Below are 23,003 nucleotides of genomic sequence, written 5' to 3' on the forward strand. Positions count from 1 at the left end.
TGTGACTTGCAACTCATCAAAACTCAGCCAAATGATGTGTTTCAAGGGTCAATTAACTTCTAGAAACTTTGTTAAATATGTCCAAATCGCGTGCTAATAAGACTTGTAATTAAGATTAGTGAAGTTCAAATTTTGGGCAATGGTGATTTTCTAAATTCCAAGTCACCATGTTCAACTCAATGGGGCATCTTGCTCAGGAGGCTTTTTGGTCCTATTCTTTTTGCAATGTGTTGACATCATAATAAATATTATAATGTGCCAAGAAAGGTTTCATTTGGATGCTTGAGCACAAAGTTATGGCCTGTTCAAGTTGGCATGAAAAACTGGTCATGTAACTTAGAAAAATTTAAGTATCCAATGGCTGAAAATGACCTGTAATATCTCAATGAATTCCATGGCCTTCCAAACATTTTTTGACTTTGATCCTTGAAGTAAACTTATAGAGTGCATCGTAAATGATATTGTGAGAAAAGAATCAGCCTCAAATATTGAAAGTTGAAGAAGTTACAATCCTTGAAAGCTGAGAAAAAGTCACTTGAAAATAGGTCAAATTTCACTAAGTCCACAAATGACTTATAATGTCTCCAAACTTTTGATGATCCTCCAATCATAATTATCTATTGTCATGTAAAGAGAAGTTATAGAGGATGTTGGGAAGAGTCATATTCAAAAAGAAGCATTCAAAAATGTTAAGAATTGAAGGAGTTGTGATCCTTGAAACTTTGACTTCAAATGTTGACTTTTTGGTCAAACCACTTGGAAGAAACTTATGTACTTGGACTTTCCTGGAATTTTAAAGTACATGGATGATCATATGAAATAAAAATAAGGTGTCCTTGAATATCTCTTGATTAGATTGCTCAAAGCTTGAGGTACTTTGGTGAAGAAGGCATGGAAATAAACACATGAGCCTTTGACTTTTCTTGAGAAGTAAACAATAAAACTTTGATGTATTCTTGATCAAAATTAGATTGAAAGGTGCTTTAGAACTTTAGAGGTCATGAATTGAAAGATAGCTCCTTGGGAACCAATGGTTGACCACACTTTATCTTGAGGAATCAACACAAACCCTAGCTGAGGAATCAACACAAACCCTATCTGAGGAATCATGTTTGGTACTCTTGATGAAAAGCCCTACCTTGCACAATAAACTTAAAAAAACATATTTTGCTATTTAATTAGTAGTTAAGCAATGAACATATAAACACAAAGGTAAAATACCAACAAATAGGTGTTTGATAATTCCTACAAAAGCAAAACCCAAAGATGAGAGGGAGAGAGACCAAGAGGTGACCTTGTTTGTGTGCAAGGATGTCAATGGTATGTGGGATCTTAGGATTAAAAATAAGGATATGACAGAATGTGTCACATAGGACAACGTGATGATGTGTCACAAATGAATTAGAAAAATTTATCCATGTCGTGACGTCGCTTCAGATTTAATATAATTATAAATAAAAAGGAATAACTAATGGAAATGAGAGAGATGGTTTGCCTTGGCAGCGCCTATGGCTCTTGACAACCACCAACTCATAGTTTAAATTAAAAAACAGCAAGCACAAAGGAAAATATGGTAAAGTTAAGAGGAGTTCCTACGAAGTTTGGTTATTTATACTTGTAAATTTGTACGTAGAATGAGTTTAGGTTGGATATGTGTCATTGTTAGTCGTTGGGTATTCATTTATCTATAAATGTAAATTTAATATATTTCCTTTAGAACACTTTAATAAAGAGATATTAAATAAATTTTATAAAAATTTAATGGATATGCAAGAGGATATTTAACACCATCAAATTATTTATAATTGTTAAATATATATAAGTGTTTTGATTTTAATTTTAATGAGATAGAGACCCGCGGATGCGCAGAGATGAGATAAATTTTTCAAATTGTATTAAATAATTGAGATTTTGATTTTGTTTATTAAAAAAATTGTGATTGAGACGATAAAATAAAGCTGATAAAAGGAGAGAGTAAAAGTTTAAATGAAAAGAAATATTTTTGAATCATAGATATGCAAATAAGACATCACAATTTAATTTTAAAACCTGAAATAAGTGTAAATAATTTCAATAATTTTATTTAATAGTTCTTATTATTTTTTTCTCGAATAATTTTATTATTTTAGGAATTGAATAAGCTCTCATATTTTTTTTATTAAAATATTTCAAAGTTGATAAATTTAATTTTTTTTATTGAAAAGAGATGACTCATAAAATATGAAAATATTTTTTTTTAATTAAAAAAGATTTATCAATTAAATGTTACACATTTTTCTCAAACAAATAATAGAAGTTTTGAAATATTTATTTTGAAGTGTGTTGTGAGAAGTTGAACTTGTTACTTTCAATAGAGAATAAAAACTACATTTTTGTGTCTTTGCAATAGAGAATAACTATTGCATTTGATATTTTGAAAATGAGTTTAGGGAGATGCCACATAGGACAATGAGATGATGTGACACAAATGAATTAGAAATGTTTACATGTGTCGTGACATAAAATGTAGATTTTGATTTTGTTTATTAAAAACAATTGTGATTGAGACGATAAAATAAAGTTGATAAAAAGAGAGAGTAAAAGTTTAAGTGAAAAGAAATATTTATGAATCATAAATTTGCAAATAAGACATCACAATTTAATTTTAAAACCTGAAATAAGTGTAAATAATTTCAATATTTTTTTTAATAGTTCTTATTATTTTTTTCTCGAATAATTTTATTATTTTAGGAATTGAATAAGCTCTCATATTTTTTTTTATCGAAGTATTTGAAAATTGATAAATTTAAATTTTTTTATTGAAAGGATATGACTCATAAAATATGAAAATATATTTTTTTTAATTAAAAAAGATTTATAAATTAAATGTTACACATTTTTCTCAAACAAATAATAGAAGTTTTAATATTTATTTTGAAAAGTGTTGTGAGGAGTTGAACTTGTTACTTTCAATAGAGAATAAAAATTACATTTTTGTGTCTTTGGAAAGAGTTAAACTTGTGACCTCTAATAGAGAATAACTATTGCATTTGATATTTTAAAAATGAGTTTAGGGAGATGCCACGTAGGACAATGAGATGATGTGGCACAAATGAATTAGAAAAGTTTACGTGTGTCGTGCCATAATCTTCCGCTTCAGATTTAATATATTTTATAGATATATATATTTTAATTAAAAGAGATTTATAAATGAAATGTTACATATTTTTCTCAAACAAATAATAGAAGTTTTGAAATATTTGTTTTGAGGAGTGTTGTGAGGAGTTGAACTTGTTACTTTCAATTGAGAATAAAAATTACATTTTTTTTGTTTTTGCGAAGAGTTAAATTCGTGACTGGATGTATAGTAAACGCCCCTTTGTGAGCTTCCTCCCAAACTTTTCTTTTCAGCTCGGCGTCATTCAGAACACAAATCCTTTGATTAAACAGAATAACTTCATCCGGTGATTAAGCGAAACCTGGTTAAGTCAACATCTCTTGCAACTTCTCATCTATCATTTGTCCTTGTCGGATCTTTTCCCTTAGGTTAGAAATAACATTCAAATTTCCCATTATCACACCATCCTACGTCCAACTAAACTGAAGATTTAGATATCGGGACTTTCCAACAATGCATATTCTAACATCATCAACTCAACTTTATGCATCTCTTTCCGACTTAAGGCATCCGCAACCTTATTCGCTTTCCCTGGGTGATACTTAAGCTCAAAATCAAAGTCCTTCAAATACTCCATCCATCTCCTATGTCTCATGTTTAAATCTTTCTGGTCAAATAAGTATTTCAAACTCTTGTAATCACTAAACATCTCAAAATTCACTCCATACAAGTAATGTCGCCACATTTTATGTGCAAAAACAACAACAGCTAGTTCAAGATAATGAGTCGGATAGTTCTCTTCATGAGGTTTCAACTGACGAGAGGCATAGGCTACAACCTGACCACTTTGCATTAACACCCCTCTTAATCCTTTCTAAGAGGAGTCACAAAATACTTCATAAGACTTACTAGGATCAGGGATGATTAAAACATGAGCAGTCGTTAGCTTTTCCTTTAAACTCGTGAAACTCTTCTCACACTTCGAATCCCATTTAAAAGAAATTTCCTTTCGGATAAGTCTAGGCATTGGTAAAGCTATCTGTGAAAACCCCTTTATAAACTTTCGATAGTAACTTGCCAAACCCAAGAAACTTCTGACTTCGGAAGCATTCTTCGGCCTTTTCCAATTAATAACTGCTTCAACTTTAGATGGATCCACTGACACTCCTCCTTGTGATACTACATGACCAAGAAACTTCACTTCGTTCATCCAAAATTCACACTTACTTAACTTGGCAAAAAGTTGTTTCTCTTGCAGTACTGATAGGACAATCCTTAGGTGTTCTCCGTGCTCTTGGGGAGTACGAGAATAAATAAGAATGCCATCAATAAAGATCACCACGAACTGGTCCAAGTAAGGTTAAATATCCGATTCATATAGTCCATGAAAACAGCAGGGGAATTCGTCACACCAAACGCCATTACAAGGAACTCATAATGGCCATATCGGGTTCTAATCACGGTCTTTGGTACATCTGATTTCGTAACTCTTATTTTGTGATAGCCCGATCGCAAATCAATCTTCGAGAACACACTGGCTCCTTTCAACTGATCTAACAAATCGTCTATCCTTGGCAGATGATACTTGTTCTTAATGGTAACTTTATTCAATTGGTGATAATCAATACACAACCTCATGCTATCGTCCTTCTTCTTTACTAGTAACACGGGAGCTCCCTATGGCGAGACACTAGGTCGGGTGAAATGCTTCGTTAACAACTCTTCCAATTGATTCTTCAACTCTCTCAACTCGAGTGGCGTCATGTGATACGGAGAAATGGAGAATGGAGTCATCCCAGGTATTAGGTCAATAGAGAAAACCATTTCCCTTTAAGGAGGAAGAGAGGTGGCATCCTCAGGGAAAACTTCCGGAAATTCACAAACGACAAGAATTTGTGTAACACTCAGATTATCGATATATTCCTTGGTAAGCACCAAGAGAACTGACTTTTCATTCTTAAATAAGAAATGAACCATGCCAACCGTACCTTCCAAGATAGTAGTTAATACATCCTTTGGAGTAGCTTCACTAGATGGAATGATAATCAACTTATCTTCACATTCTATGAACATCGAATTGGCGGAGAGGTAATCCATCCCATAAACCATATCAACCTTCTTAAGTGGTAAACAAATAAGATCAATCTGGAAAACTCTACCATTCACCGAGAGCGAACAATTTTCACAAATCAACGGTGTCTCAACCACATCTTCCATGGCGGTAGTAACCACCATAGGAGGAGACAAAGGAATTGCTTGCAAGCCAAGCCGCTTCATGCACTGAATTGATACAAAAAGTGTGTCGCCCCACAATCAAACAATACAAAACAAGGATGATTATTGACGAGACACGTACCAGCAATTAAGGCAATGTTTCTCTTAGCCTTCCTTGCATCCAAAGTATAAACTCGATCGGCGCTCTTCTTCTGCATCTGATTCTTATTTTGAGGACATTCCCTAGACATGTGTCCCTCCCTCTGACAAGTAAAACACCTAACTCCACTTCTAGCACATCTTCTAAAATGAGACTTCTTACACACTTGACATTGAGGTGGATGGTTAGGTCTTGCGCGTTGCACCTGTTTTCCTTTGAAAGCCTGAGATCTAGTCCTGAACTGGCTTCCTGGCCTCCCTTGGTCTCTCTGTCCACTCCTTTATTGATCCCTTTCTTCTTGAACTTTCTTCAAACTGTTCTCGGCCACATGGCATTGCCTTAACAACTCAGCATAAGTAGTGAATTCCCTTTGAGAGACACTATGAGAAATTTCACCCCTTAGACCAAAAATAAACAGATCAATCTTCCACCTCTCATCTGGTGCATACGTGGCCTGTCTAGAATAAGCAGCCATGTCTTCGAACTTCTCAGCATACACAGCTACTGTCATAGTACCCTGCCTAAGCTGTTAAAACTCAAACACTTTCTGAGTCCTCAAAGAACTAGGAAAATACTTATCCAGGAAAATAGTCTTAAAATTCTCCCAATCCCTAGGTACTCCTTGATTGGTCATAAGAGTCAAAGCACTCTCTCACCATCTCACAGCTGGACCCTTCATCATGTGAGTAGCAAATACAACCTTATTCTCTTCACTACAATGCATTATCTGAAAAATCCTTTCCATGCTGGTTATCCACTCCTGAGCCTTCACAGGATTCAACCCACCATGGAATTTAGGAGGATTCATGCGGAAGAAATCTCAGAAACTACCACCTGCAACTTCTTGTGGAACCCCTTGAGGATGCAAACCACCATTCCATTGTTGCATCATCTGTTGCATGAATTGGGTATGTTGTTGTTGCATCTGTTGTACAAACTGAGGCCATTGAAAACCTTCACTACCACTTGGCGGTTCAGAGTCTGAATTCTGAGTTCTAGGTCTACCATGACCTCTGCGTCTGTCAGCCATGATCCTGAATATCATACAAATAGGATTAAGTTGATCAGGCTCAATACTATGAATATAACACCAAGGACAATGATGACAACCCACATATGAGGCGGAGAGAAATACTTATAATATTTCATGGCTAGGTCGAGGATACGACCTGCTCTGATACCAACTGTAACACCCATATATAATATATGTCTAGAATACATATTATACATAATGTAAAACTGGTACTGAAATACATAAGCACCTAGCAGCACAGTGTACATATATATACATGCCCAAAAGATACATAACATCGCATAAAATGTACATAAAAATGCCCAAAATAAGACTACTAGGAGCTAGATCATTAAACAATGATCCCAAAAATATCTACACAGCGAAAGAGCCATCCAATCATCAGGTAAGCAAGGCATCACTCTATTTTTCCCTTACCCTTCACCTGCTCAGAACCACCTGAAAAAAATAATCAACAACATGGGGTGAGATAATAATCTCAGTGGGTTCCCAATCTTATGGGTCCACCCGACTCTACAGGGTTTTCTAATCAATATTCAACTCAAGTCAACAAGGGAACGAAGACTTAAGCGATGTGAAAACTAACTCGCAATGTATGGCAACATGCACATGAGTTCTCACAACTCAACCACGATCATTATTCAGATCATGAAACATCAATTCCCGAACGGAATTACGTCTAAGCCATGCCCGGTTCTTGCATGCTCGTATGATTCGACTTTCGTGGTGGATATCGGGTCCTCTATGAGGCTTAATCCCCAGTTCAAGCGACCGTCACCCGTATGGGAATCTAACCCACTTAGGGTCTCTTTCACCGTATGGGAATTTAACCCACTTAGGGTCTCTTTCACCATATGGGAATCTAACCCACTTAGGTGTCCACCCTTCCCCCACGACCGTCGTGGTTAGGACTCAAACCCAATTGAGGCTCGAATCATCGGTCTCACATCCCAATGCTTACTCATCTAAGCATACCAAATAGAGATGTGCACCATCACAGAAAACACACATCTAAATACATGATCGGTTCCACAAACCATCAGTTCTACAAATCATAACAAGTTCCATCGATCGTAGGTGACTTCATTCACCATAATGCATAACGAATAACATGGCATGTTCCATACAATGCGTCTCATTCTCAATCATAACAACCATTCGTCCATGACCTCCACATAAGCCTAGTACGAATGAATACCGTCATCCAACGTTATCTAAGTTATAAACCTAACTCATGGCCTAATACAAATCCTAGGTTAACTTACTAGATTCATCATGTAATTTTCACCATTAGTATGTATTCAACACAAGCATAGCATCACAAATGATTAATGGTTGGAAGAATGCTCTTAGAAACACTTAAGAAATGGATTTTGAAGTTTTTAACATAAGTCAATCGATTGGTTGGGGAGGCCCAATCGATTGGTTCCTCTCACATTTCTGTTTTTCAAAGTTTGCAGAGGATCAATCGATTGATCTTGAGTGTCAATCGATTGGCTGACTAAAATTTTCCACTGTTCATAAACATAAAGTTTGTGCAATCGATTGTAATACACTGTAAATCGATTGGTCCTGCTAAAATTACATTTTCTGCAAAACAAAAGGGTTGTGCAATCGATTGGTTGCAGGGACCAATCGATTGGTCCTCACACATTTCCACATTTTCAATTCACAGAACACCATATCCTCTGTTAATCCATTTCCAACCCAACACCCACTCCTTTTTCCAACAAACCCATCATACTACATGCTCATATACACATAGATATCAAGGATTCCATGTTCATAACCACAACCAATCACTTTCCCACAACCACAACAAATCATGTAATCACAACAATCATAAGAACACATCAAAGCACATGTTCATAAAAACAACAACATCAAGAGAAATATTCATCATATAGCATTGATTTTCATGATTTATCTATGATTTTACAACCCTAATCTTCTAGAAATATAGGATTTCTAACTATAACCCACCTCAAGAAATAGAAGAGGAGAAGTTGTTGAAGATGATATGAGGATGAAGATGATGGTGTTAGTTCCAAGCTCTTGATTTCTCCAAGCTTCTTCTTCTTCACTAGATTGCTTCCTCTTCTTCTATCTCTCTAGATTTCTGATACATAGAGCAAATTAAATGGCACATGTGGGTAGTTGGTAAGAGATAATAACATGTGGTGGTGAGTGAGTCAAAGGTTATTAGCAAGTGGCCATGAACACTTATGTGGTTAATAAGTGGTAGAAACAAATATCTTAAGTGTTATTAACCATAATATTTGTTATACCAGAGTAATTGACCCATTATTAGTGTTACCAAAATGTCCCGATTAATAAAAGGTCAGTCTCAATTAATATTAATTAAGTCAAACTAAACTCACTATTTACTCTATTTATCCCAATTGACAACTTTTAGAGCACATAGGAACTCAACTGACTTCAATTAATAGGAATTTAGGTATTTAAGGAAATACGGGGTATTACATCCTCCCCCCTTAAATAAAATTCATCCTCGAATTTAAATATTACCTGGAAGAGATAAGGGTAAGCTTCTCGCATTTCTAACTGCAGTTCCCAGGTAGCATCGCCCGGATGTGATTCATCCCACTGAACCTTAACAAGAGGAATCTCCTTATTCCTTAATACCTTAACTTCTCGTCCTGCAATGCGACTTGGTAGAGGTTCGAAAGTCAGATCTACTTCTACTTCTACTGAATCTAGAAGGATAGGCTGAAGAGAATCTGGAATGAACTTTCAAAGTTGGGATACATGAAAAACGTCATGCATTTCTGATAGAGAAGGTGGTAAAGCTAATCTGTAGGCTACTTCTCAAATCCTCTCTATAATCTGGTATGGCCCTATGCATCTCGGATTTAGCTTCCGTGACTTAAGCGGTCCTTTAAATCTCAACCTCGGAGTCACCTTCAAAAATACATGATCACCTTCATCAAATTCCAATGGTCTTCTCCTGTGATCCGGATAGCTCTTTTGGCGATATTGCACTTTCTTCATCTTATCACGGACCATCCTTATCCTTTCGGTAGTCTCTTGAATAATCTTCGGACCTAAGATCCTTTCTTCACCAACTTCCATCCAACATTAAGGTGTTCTACATTTCCGTCCATACAAGGCTTCATAAGAAGCCATCCCAATACTTGCATGATAACTATTGTTATATGTGAATTCAATCAATGGTAAAAGCTCCTTCCAATTCCCTCCACTTTCAAGTACACAAGCTTTTAACATATCTTCCAACGTCTGTATCATACGTTCAGTCTGACCATCCGTTTGAGGATGATTAGAAGTACTCAAACACAATCTCGATACCATAGCTTGTTGTAATGCCTTCCAAAATCTTGAAGTAAACTTTGGATCTCTATCGGAAACAATGCTAGTTGGAACACCATGCAACCTAACAATTTCTGAAATGAACAATCATGCAAGATGAGTTGCCTTATAAGTAGTCTTCACGGCCAAGAAGTGCATGGACTTAGTTAACCGATCCACAATCACCCAAATTGAATCATAACCACCTTGGGTTCGAGGTAAGCCTACTACAAAAACAATTGAAATACTATCCCATTTCCAAACTGGAATCTCTAAAGGTCCCAATAAACCACCTGGCTTCTGATGCTTGATCTTTACCTGCTGGCATACAATGCATTCCAACACATACTCTGCAATATCCCTTTTCATTACAGACCACCAATAGTCCTTCTTCAAGTCTTGATACATCTACGATGAACCTGGATGTATAGTAAACCCCTCTTTGTGAGCTTCCTCCAAAACTTTTCTTTTCAGCTCGGCATCATTCGGAACACAAATCCTTTAATTAAACAGAATAACTCCATCCGGTGACTGAGCGAAACCTAGTTGAGTCGACATCTCTTGCAACTTCTCATCTATCATTTGTCCTTGTCGGATCTCTTCCCTTAGGTTAGAAATAACATTCAAATTTCCCATCATCACACCATCCTGCGTCCAACTAAACTGAAGATTTAGATCTCGAAACTTTTCCAACAATACGTATTCTAACATCATCAACTCAGCTTTATGCATCTCTTTCCGACTTAAGGCATCGACACCCTTATTCGCTTTCCCTGGGTGATACTTAAGCTCAAAATCAAAGTCCTTCAAATACTCCATCCATCTCATTTGTCTCGTGTTTAACTCTTTCTGGTCAAATAAGTATTTCAAACTCTTGTGATCACTAGACATCTCAAAATGCACTCCATACAAGTAATGTCGCTACACTTTCAGTGCAAAAACAACAGCAGCTAGTTCAAGATCATGAGTCAGATAGTTCTTTTCATGAGGCTTCAACTGACGAGAGGCATATGCTACAACCTGACCACTCTACATTAACACCCCTCCTAATCCTTTCTTAGAGGCATCACAAAATACTTTATAAGACTTACTAGGATCATGGATGATTAAAACAGGAGTAGTCGTTAGCTTTTCCTTCAAAATCATGAAACTCTTCTCACACTTCGAATCCCACTTAAAATAAATTTCCTTTCGGGTAAGTCTAGTCATTGGTAAAGCTATCTGTGAAAACCCCTTTATAAACCTTCGATAGAAACCTACCAAACCCAAGAAACTTCTGACTTCGGAAACATTCTTCGGTCTTTCCCAATTAATAACTGCTTCAACTTTAGATGGATCCACTGACACTCCCCTTATGATATTACATGACCAAGAAACTTCACTTCGTTCATCCAAAATTCACACTTACTTAACTTCGCAAAAAGTCGCTTCTCTAGCAGTACTGATAGGACAATCCTTAGGTGTTCTCCGTGCTCTTAGGGAGTACGAGAATAAATAAGAATGCCATCAATAAAGATCACCACGAACTGGTCCAAGTAAGGTTGAAATATTCGATTCATATAGTCCATGAAAACAGCAGGGGAATTCGTCACACCAAACGCCATTACAAGGAACTCATAATGGCCATATCGGGTTCTAATCACGGTCTTTGGTACATCTGAATTCTTAACTCTTATTTTGTGATAGCCTGATCGCAAATCAATCTTCGAGAACACACAGGCTCCTTTCAACTGATCTAACAAACCGTCTATCCTTGGCAGATGATACTTGTTCTTAATGGTAACTTTATTCAGCTGGTGATAATCAATACACAACCTCATGCTACCGTCCTTCTTCTTTACTAGTAACACGGGAGCTCCCTATGGCGAGACACTAGGTCGGATGAAATTCTTGGTTAACAACTCTTCCAATTGATTCTTCAACTCTCTCAACTCGAGTCGCGTCATGTGATACGGAGAAATGGAGATTGGATTCATCCCAGGTATTAGGTCAATAGAGAAAACCATTTCCCCTTAAGGAGGAAGAGAGGTGGCATCCTCAGGGAAAACTTCCGGAAATTCACAAACGACGAGAATTTGTGTAACACTCAGATTATCGATATATTCCTTGGTAAGCACCAAGAGAACTTACTTTTCATTCTTAAATAAGAAATGAACCATGCCAACCGTACCTTCCAAGATAGTAGTTAATACATCCTTTGGAGTAGCTTCACTAGATGGAATGATAATCAACTTATCTTCACATCCTATGAACATCGAATTGACAAAGAGGTAATCCATCCCCAAAACCATATCAACATTCTTAAGTGGTAAACAAATAAGATCAATCTGGAAAACTCTACCATTCACAGAGAGCGAACAATTTTCATAAATCAATGGTGTCTCAACCACATCATCCATGGCGGTAGTAACCACCATAGGAGGAGACAAAGGAATTGCTTGCAAGCCAAGCCGCTTCATGCACTGAATTGATACAAAATAGTGTGTCGCCCCACAATCAAACAATACAAAACAAGGATGATTATTGACGAGACACGTACCAACAATTAAGGCAATGTTTCTCTTAGCCTTCCTTGCATCCAAAGTATAAACTCGACCCGCACTCTTCCTCTGCATCTGATTCCTCTTTTGAGGACATTCCCTAGACATATGTCCCTCCCCCTGATAAGTAAAACACCTAACTCCACTTCTAGCACATCTTCTAAAATGAGACTTCTTACACACTTGACATTGAGGTGGATGGTTAGGTCTTGCGTGTTGCTTCTGTTTTCCTTTGAAAGCCTGAGATCTAGTCCTGAACTGGCTTCCTGGCCTCCCTTGGTCTCTCTGTCCACTCCTTTATTGATCCCTTTCTTCTTGAACTTTCTTCAAACTGTTCTCGGCCACATGGCATTGCCTTAACAACTCAGCATAAGTAGTGAATTCCCTTTGAGAGACACTATGAGAAATTTCACCCCTTAGACCAAAAATAAACCGATCAATCTTCCACCTCTCATCTGGTGCATACGTGGCCTGTCTAGAATAAGCAGCCATGTCTTCGAACTTCTCAGCATACACAGCTACTGTCATAGTACCCTGCCTAAGCTGTTAAAACTCAAACACTTTCTGAGTCCTCAAAGAACTAGGAAAATACTTATCCAGGAAAATAGTCTTAAAATTCTCCCAATCCCTAGGTACTCCTTGATTGGTCATAAGAGTCAAAGCACTCTCTCACCATCTCACAGCTGGACCCTTCATCATGTGAGTAGCAAATACAACCTTATTCTCTTCACTACAATGCATTATCTGAAAAATCCTTTCCATGCTGGTTATCCACTCCTGAGCCTTCACAGGATTCAACCCACCATGGAATTCAGGAGGATTCATGCGGAAGAAATCTCAGAAACTACCACCTGCAACTTCTTGTGGAACCCCTTGAGGATGCAAACCACCATTCCATTGTTGCATCATCTGTTGCATGAATTGGGTATGTTGTTGTTGCATCTGTTGTACAAACTGAGGCCATTGAAAACCTTCACTACCACTTGGCGGTTCAGAGTCTGAATTCTGAGTTCTAGGTCTACCATGACCTCTGCGTCTGTCAGCCATGATCCTGAATATCATACAAATAGGATTAAGTTGATCAGGCTCAATACTATGAATATAACACCAAGGACAATGATGACAACCCACATATGAGGCGGAGAGAAATACTTATAATATTTCATGGCTAGGTCGAGGATACGACCTGCTCTGATACCAACTGTAACACCCATATATAATATATGTCTAGAATACATATTATACATAATGTAAAACTGGTACTGAAATACATAAGCACCTAGCAGCACAGTGTACATATATATACATGCCCAAAAGATACATAACATCGCATAAAATGTACATAAAAATGCCCAAAATAAGACTACTAGGAGCTAGATCATTAAACAATGATCCCAAAAATATCTACACAGCGAAAGAGCCATCCAATCATCAGGTAAGCAAGGCATCACTCTATTTTTCCCTTACCCTTCACCTGCTCAGAACCACCTGAAAAAAATAATCAACAACATGGGGTGAGATAATAATCTCAGTGGGTTCCCAATCTTATGGGTCCACCCGACTCTACAGGGTTTTCTAATCAATATTCAACTCAAGTCAACAAGGGAACGAAGACTTAAGCGATGTGAAAACTAACTCGCAATGTATGGCAACATGCACATGAGTTCTCACAACTCAACCACGATCATTATTCAGATCATGAAACATCAATTCCCGAACGGAATTACGTCTAAGCCATGCCCGGTTCTTGCATGCTCGTATGATTCGACTTTCGTGGTGGATATCGGGTCCTCTATGAGGCTTAATCCCCAGTTCAAGCGACCGTCACCCGTATGAGAATCTAACCCACTTAGGGTCTCTTTCATCGTATGGGAATCTAACCCACTTAGGTGTCCACCTTTTCCCCATGTCCGTCGTGGTTGGGACTCAAACCCAGTTGAGGCTTGAATCATCGATCTCACATCCCAATGCTTACTCATCTAAGCATACCAAATAGAGATGTGCACCATCACAGAAAACACACATCTGAATACATGATCGGTTCCACAAACCATCAGTTCTACGAATCATAAGAAGATCCATCGATCGCAGGTGACTTCATCCACCACAATGCATAACCAATAACATGGCATGTTCCATACAATGCGTCTCATTCTCAATCATAACAACCATTCGTCCACGACCTCCACATAAGCGTAGTACGAATGAATACCATCATCCAACGTTATCTAAGTTATAAACCTAACTCATGGCCTAATACCAATCCTAGGTTAACTTACTAGATTCATCACGTGATTTTCATCATTAGTATGTATTCAACACAAGCATAGCATCACAAATGATTAATGGTTGGAAGAATGCTCTTAGAAACACTTAAGAAATGGATTTTGAAGTTTTTAACATAAGTCAATCGATTGGTTGGGGAGGCCCAATCGATTGATTCCTCTCACATTTTTGTTTTTCAAATTTTGCAGAGGATCAATCGATTGATCCTGAGTGTCAATCGATTGGCTCAATAAAATTTTCTACTATTCATAAACAGAAAGTTTATGCAATTGATTTTAATAGACTGTCAATCGATTGGTCCTACTAAAATTACATTTTCTACAAAACAAAAGGGTTGTGCAATCAATTGGTTGCAGGGATCAATCGATTGGTCCTCACACATTTCTATATTTTCAATTCACGAAACACCATATCCTCTGTTAATCCATTTCCAACCCAACACCCACTCCTTATTCCAACAAACCCATCATACTACATGCTCTTATACACATATATATCAAGGATTCCATGTTCATAACCACAACCAATCACTTACCCACAATCACAACAAATCATGTAATCACAACAATCATAAGAACACATCAAAGCACATGTTCATAAAAACAAAAACATCAAGAGAAATATTCATCATATAGCATGGATTTTCATGATTTATCTATGATTTTACAACCCTAATCTTCTAGAAATCTAGGGTTTCTAACTAGAATCCACCTCAAGAAATAGAAGAGGAGAAGTTGTCGAAGATGAGATGAGGATGAAGATGATAGTGTTAGTTCCAAGCTCTTGATTTCTCCAAGCTTCTTCTTCTTCTTCACTAGCTTGCTTCCTCTTCTTCTATCTCTCTAGCTTTCTGATACATAGAGCAAATGAAATGGCACATGTGTGTAGTTGGTAAGAGATAATAACATGTGGTGGTGAGTGAGTCAAAGGTTATTAGCAAGTGGCCATGAACATTTGTGTGGTTAATAAGTGATAGAAACAAATATCTTAAGTGGTATTAACCATAATATTTGTTCTACCAGAGCAATTGACACTATTATTAGTGTTACCAAAATGTCCTGATTAATAAAAGTTCTATCTCAATTAATATTAATTAAGTCAACCTGAACTCACTATTTACTCTATTTATCCCAATTGACAACTTTTAGAGCACATAGGAACTCAATCTACCTCAATTAATAGGAATTTAGGTATTTAAGGAAATACAGGGTATTACAGTATTAATACTAAGCATATGCAGATGGAAATAAAAGAACAATAATAGTAAAGTAGAAAACAGAAAATATATGTACTGAATAGAAAACCACTGCAAAGTCCGATAATTAAAAATATCTTAAATAAATTCCGAGAAAATTATTCCGACAAGATTATACCATAAAAGATCCAAATCTTTCATGTGAAATTTTTTATTCTAACTCTAAAGTGCAATAATTCCTCAGTGAGAAACAATTGCTTTTCAAAAGTGCTTTTCTGCCTAACAATTAATTCTAAAAACCTTTGATCCTCACAACTGAAAACTAAGGCATATTTATATAGTTAAATCTGGTAGAAAGTGTACTGAAATCGTGTTCGAGGAGTGGAGAAAAATATGCAAATAGGGAGTAACTTAATCCACATTGCTGCTATTTTTATGGGCTCAAAGTCCATGGCGGACTCCATGGCCTCATGGCGAACGCCATGAGTGCGAAAATGGAGAACATGGCTTTTTCAGGTCCATGGCGAATGCCATGAGTGTAAAATTCCAGATCCCTTATTTTTATTGTTTACTTAGTGGAGCACATGATTGTCACGTCATGGCAAGCTCCATGGTGAACACCATGAGTGCAAAATCTTGGTATTTTCTCTATTTTTCGTTGTTTTCGTCTCATTTTCTCGCACAGATGCTCCTACCTGGAAAATACCTGAAACAAACATAATATACTAGCATAACACAATAAAAAGGAGAGAAAACAAGCTAAAATGTCATTTGAATCGAGTCGGAAATGTGATGTGTTTTGTGGTTTTAAAACTCCACCATACTTGAACCTTTGCTTGTCCTTAAGCAAGCTGCTAACATATATGAAAATTGTGTAAATGCAAAAAATTTAGTATTAAGATTTAAAGAATCCATAACACTCAAATACTCATATGTGGCTACATAATCCATTACGACCAAAATTGACTTGATAGATACTAACAATACACCATGGATATCGTGAAAACACAATACTATATTATACGGTCAAAAGTCTCCCTCCTATGCAAACTAATAAGAATCATGCCATTATGCCTAGACCTAACTACTTATCCCTTTTTCATCCTTTTTCATTCTAGCTCAATCATACTAAGCATGTTATTCTTTCACATACATAGTAGGCCAATCTGTTAGTGACTATGATCTGGTTTTATTAATTTACACAACTTTGGCTTTAATCGTTAATTAAGAGAAGGATAAGATACAATTGGACTAAATAACTAGGTGAGGGTCACCAAACTTAGAAGGAACATTCCCATTTTATTCATTTATTATTTAATCCCATGATCATTCACTTATTTGCATCAACTTCCTTATGTAGTGTGTGTTTTAAGATGGTGGTGACTGCTTAGATAAACTACTGAAGGATTATTAGAAGACAAGAACTCAAGGTTACGACATAATAGGTATTCAACTTAATCTCCATATTTGGGAGGCTTGAGGTGTTGGGACGATACCGATTTTGCAACAATTTTCCCAAGTCTCCTCAATCTAGCCTCTTTTTCATTTGTAGCATATATATTTTCTAATCATGCTACCGATTTCTGTAAGAACAAAATTTTGTGTCTACAATTCATCTCTAAAGTTTTGATGATAACAAAGGATGAAACAAATTGGTACCCTAACAAATTTATCTAAGTGCGCAGGACTCTAATCTAAAAAGGATCAGATAGACAAACATCTGGCAATCACGTAAGTCCAGAATGACAACTTAGAATATATTAAAATAGAGGTTCTGACTCTGAAGAAAAGAAAGCGCACAGAGTCTAACAAAGAGAAGACTTAGAAACTCTGAATCTGAACAATTGCATTCAACGGATCTGATGATTTACACTCTGAAGAAATCACTATCATAAAGACATCAAGAACTTATGAAGTCAATCTGCTCTCACCAACTATCTGAAGATATACACGCTGAACAAGAACATTTGAACTCCGCGTACTCTAATTCAAGGACAATCACAAAGACTTAGCTACAAAGTTTTCTACTTTTGGTATGAATCTAGTTTTGGAAGAGATTAAACGCGCTCCAAATTTCTATGGAAAGGACAACGAGATTAATGACATTAAAAGTTCATCATTGCCAAGATATCCATGAATGCCTCAGCTAACGGTCTCTTTACCAAATCTCTATATAAAGGTAGGATCATGCTCTTACAAGATAACGAAGCATACACCAGAATACTGCAAACAAAAATTCATAATCTCTTTTATTCTTGTTCAATTTTGTTCACACAAGTTGTTGCTCTAAGTGTGAAACATTTCAGTTCTTATATTGTGTAACTACTGCTTACCTAGAAGCACTAAACACATCACTGTATTTTCAATAGTTGTTGAATATTTCCTCAAGTGACTTGTGAAGTCTGTAAACTTGATAGGTATAAGAGATCTCTATCGTCTTAGACGCTCTTTGTTGTAATCTTTCAAGATTAGTGGGTTAAGTCCTTGTTAAAGGAGAAATCACCTTCGTCGGGTGGATTGGAGTAGCTTTGAATTTCAAGCGAACCAGGATAAACTTCTATGTTGATAGCCTTATTTTTCGTGTGTGTTTTATTTGTAAAAAGTTTTTATTATCTGTGGAAACAATTCAAACCCCACTTTCTTGTTTTTCTCTACCTTCAATTGGTATCATATCTTCGGCTCTATTATTGATTTTCTAATCAAACACTTAATAGTGTAGAGAGATCCAGCATAAGAAAAACACTATGGCCAACACTAATGAAAGAGAGAGTTACAATGCCAAACCTTCAGTAATTTATGGAGAAAAAATTGATTATTGGAAAGATAGAATCGAAAGTTTCTTTCTGGGTTATGATGTTGACCTATGGGACATAGTTACAATTGGCTATGTACCACCTGTATCTGATATTGGTATTGCTATTGCCAAAAATGAAATGACTGATGATCAGAAGCGTGATTTCAAAAATCACCACAAATCAAGAATAGTACTGTTGAATGCCATATCCTACAATGAATATGAAAAGATCGCCAACAAGGAAACTGCTAAAGAAACACTTGACTCCCTAAAGATGGTCCACAAAGGCAACTCACAAGTCAAAGAGACAAAGGCTCTGACTCTAATTAAGAAATATGAAGCCTTCAAGATGGAGGACGACGAATCTATAGAGGTAATGATTTCTAGATTTCAAACTTTAATTGCAGGACTCAAGGTTCTGGACAAGGGCTACACAATTGCAGATCATGTCAAAAAGATTGTTAGAAGCTTGCCAAAGAAGTGGATACCTATGGTCACTGCATTAAAACTATCAAAAGATCTAAACAACATAAGCTTGGAATAACTCGTCATCTCCCTCAAGAGTCATGAGATAGAACTTGAGGAAGATGAGCCCCAAAAGAAAAGCAAGTATGTAGCTCTAAAGTCTAGATCTGAGAGACACAAATCGGAAAGGAACAAAGCCCTCCAAGCTGAAGAAGAAGGAAATGATGACTCTGAAAAGGATGATTCTGATGATGAAGAAGAGTTATCCCTTTTAACCAGAAGAGTCAAACAACTCTGGAGAAAAATGAATAACAACTTCAGAAGACCAAGACACAAAGGAGATCACTTAGAATCAACTTCCAGAGTCAAATCAAACAAAGAGGTAACATGCTATGAATGTAAAGAACCAGGTCACTATAGAAACGAATGCCCAAAGCTGAAGAAAGACAGTTCCAGAAAATAAGGATTCAAGAAAATCTCCTTTAAAACTAAGAAGGGACCCATGGCCACCTGGGATGACTCTGAATCTGATGCCTCAGAATCAAACTCTGAAGAAGAACAGGAAAATATGGCATTCATGGCTACCACATCTGGAAGCTCATCAGAAAGAGAATATGATCCTGAAGAGGTATTTTCTGATCTTTCTCGCTCTGACCTTGAATCTTGTTTATCTGAATCTCTAAGCTCATATCAGAAACTTCGACAAAAATTCAAGGCTTTGAAAAAGGTCCTTGAAGGAACCATTGAAGAATGTGATAAGCTTGAGATGAAAGTTTCTAAACTAAGAGATGACATTCTAATTTTGGAAAGAGAAAAAGAATTTTCAGATAAACAATGTTTAAAACTTGAAGAAACTTTATCTCAAGCCCCACAAACTTCTAACACAATCATATATAAATATGAAAAAGCATTTCAAAAGTTTCTGAAAAATGGGCTAGAAAGAAGCAGAATGGCTTCTATGATTTATGGAGTCAGTGAGAATAAGAAAAAAGGAATAGGATATGACTCTGATGAAGACGAGTAAATACCTTATGCAGATGATAAACCTAAATCCCTTTTTTCTTATCACTACACACATGCACAAATACAAAATTTTACTAATTCCAGAAAACCCAAAGTTTAAAGAAACTCTGGGAGAACTAATCACAAAGGACCCAAAAGATTCTGGGTACCAAAGGATAAAATAGTTTATGTTGCAGATATCCTATGCAGCAGAGTTAAGACACCAATCATGGCACCTGGACTCTGGATGCTCGCGACACATGATGGGAAGAAAGCATATGTTCCAAAGCCTGGAACTTAAAGATGTTGGCTTCATAGGTTTCATAGGAAATCAGAAAGGAAGAATCAGAGGCTCTGGAACTATTGGTATTGGATATCTTCCCTCTATCTTTGATATTCTTTATGTAGAAGGATTAATGCATAACCTGTTATCAATAAGTTAATTAAGTGATAACGGTTATGATATAATCTTCAATCAAAAAACATGCAAAGCAATTAATCAGAATAATGGAGCAGCTCTTTTCATTGGCAAGAGGAAAAACAACATTTACAAAATTAATCTTTCAGATCTAAAAGATCAAAATGTAAAATGTTTAATGTCTGTAAATGAAGAGAAATGGGTATGGCATAGATGCTTGGGTCACCTTAGTATGAGAAGGATTTCTCATCTAAATAAACTCGAGTTAGTTAGAGGTCTACCTAAACTGAAGTTCTCTTCAGATGCTCTTTTTGAGGCATGCCATAAAGGAAAATTTTCAAAAACTTCCTTCAAAAAAAAATGTTGTTTCTACATCTAAGCCTCTGGAACTCCTTCACACTGACTTGTTTGGACATGTTAAGACAGCTTCAGTCAATGGAAAAAAGTATGGACTAGCCATTGTTGATGATTATAGTCGCTGGACATGGGTAAAATTTCTAAAGCACGAGAATGATTCACACTCTACACTCACTAGCTTCTGTTCAAAAGTGCAAAACAAATTTGACTCTAAAATCATCAGAGTCAGAAGTGATCATGGTGGCGAATTCGAAAATAAGTTTTTTAAGGAAATTTTTGACTCAAATGGAATATCCCATGATTTCTCATGTCCTAGAACTCCACAACAAAATGGGGTTGTAGAAAGGAAGAATAGGATGCTCCAAGAAATGGCCAGAACCATGATTAACGAAACAAATATGGCTAAGCACTTTTGGACTGAAGCAGTAAATACAGTGTGTTATATTCAGAATAGAATCTTTGTCAGACTTATTCTGGAGAAGACTCCTTATGAACTGTGTAAGGGAAGAAAAACCAACATTTCTTACTTTCATCCCTTTGGATGCTCTTGCTTTATTCTTAATACTAAAGAACATCTGAACAAGTTTGATTCAAAAGTGCAAAAAGGTATTATGTTAGGATACTTAGAGCTCTCTAAGGGATACGGAGTATACAATACAGAAACTAAAATTGTGGAAGAATTAATACATGTCAGATTTGATGATAAGCTTGACTCTGAAAAGTCAAAGCTAGTTGAAAAACTTGCAGATCTGGAGATAACTCTTGCAGGTTCTGACGAAAAGACTAAAGAATCTGAGGAAGCTGAAAAGCAAAATCCAGAAACAACTGAAATCTCAACTGTACAGAAAAGATCAAGAAATCTTCCAAACATCTCTAAAGAATTGATTCTGGGAAACAAGGATGAACCTGTTAGAATAAGGTCTACATTCAAAGTATCCGAGGAAACCCCTCTGGGATTAGTGTCTCTGGTAGAGCCTACTTCCTGTGATGAGGCACTTCAAGAAAAGGACTGGATTTTAGAAATGGAAGAAGAACTTGATTAATTTGCAAAGAGCGGCATCTGGGATTTGGTACCAAGGCCAAAAGGAACCCACATTATTGGAACAAGATGGGTGTTCAGAAACAAACTAAATGAAAAAGGAGAAGTGATCAGGAACAAAGCAAGACTGGTAGAACAAGGTTACAGTTAACAAGAAGGCATTGACTACAATGAAACCTTTTCTCCAGTCGTCAAGTTTGAATCTATTCGCTTACTTGTATCATTCGTTGTAAATTATTCCATCAAATTATATCAGATGGATGTCAAGAGCGCATTTCTAAATGGTTATATCTCAGAAGAAGTGTATGTTCACCAACCTCCAGGGTTTGAAAACCCTAAATGTCCAGAACACGTTTTTAAACTGAAAAAATCTCTATATGGTCTAAAACAAGCTCCTAGAGCTTGGTATGAAAGACTAAGCACCTTTCTTCTAGAACATGATTTTATCAGAGGTAAGGTTGATTCTACACTCTTCTGTAAAAACATCAAAAATGATCTCATGATATGTCATATATATGTTGATGATATAATTTTTGGTTCAGCTAACCCCTTTGTTTGTCAAGAATTCTCTGAGTTAATGCAGGCATAATTTGAAATGAGTTTGATGCAAGAACTAAAATTCTTTCTGGGAATTCAAATTAACCATGCTTCAGAAGCCAGATACATATACCAAAGCAAATACATAAAAGACATTCTGAAGAAATTTGAAATGTCAGAATGTAAACCAGCAAAGACTCTCATGCATCCAACCTTCATTCTGGAAAAAGAAGAAGTAAGTCAAAAGGTTTGTCAAAGGCTCTATCGTGGTATGATAGGCTCTATTCTCTATTTGACAGCTACACTATCAGATATTCTACTCAATGTATATCTTTGTTCCAGATTCCAATCAGATCCAAGGGAATCTCATCTAACAGCAGTTAAGAGAATCCTAAGGTATCTGAAAGGAACATCTAACATTGGCCTGATGTATGAGAAAAAATCAGAGTATAGGCTTTCTGGATATTGTGATGCAGATTATGCCGGAGACAGATTGGAACGAAAAAACACATCTGGAAACTGTCAGTTTCTGGGAAACG

At 36.4% G+C, this 23,003-nt stretch overlaps 2 protein-coding genes across 2 annotated transcripts; both read right to left on the minus strand.

The window, feature by feature from the left end:
• Positions 1-4,927: 4,927 nt before the first annotated feature.
• LOC127081584 (uncharacterized) lies at positions 4,928-5,562 on the minus strand. Its single transcript, XM_051021829.1, has 2 exons — positions 5,422-5,562; positions 4,928-5,377 (listed from the first exon to the last, which is right to left on the minus strand). Exons 1-2 carry the CDS (start codon positions 5,560-5,562, stop codon positions 4,928-4,930), a joined length of 591 nt encoding a protein of 196 aa, XP_050877786.1.
• A 6,395-nt stretch (positions 5,563-11,957) lies between these two features.
• Positions 11,958-12,479, minus strand: LOC127081585 (uncharacterized). Its single transcript, XM_051021830.1, has one exon. The coding sequence runs from the start codon at positions 12,477-12,479 to the stop codon at positions 11,958-11,960; it is 522 nt and encodes a 173-aa protein (XP_050877787.1).
• Between the last annotated feature and the right edge of the window lie 10,524 nt (positions 12,480-23,003).

This window comes from Lathyrus oleraceus, chromosome 5 (genome assembly GCF_024323335.1).
Source record: "Lathyrus oleraceus cultivar Zhongwan6 chromosome 5, CAAS_Psat_ZW6_1.0, whole genome shotgun sequence".
In the NCBI taxonomy this organism is placed as follows: Eukaryota; Viridiplantae; Streptophyta; class Magnoliopsida; order Fabales; family Fabaceae; genus Lathyrus; species Lathyrus oleraceus.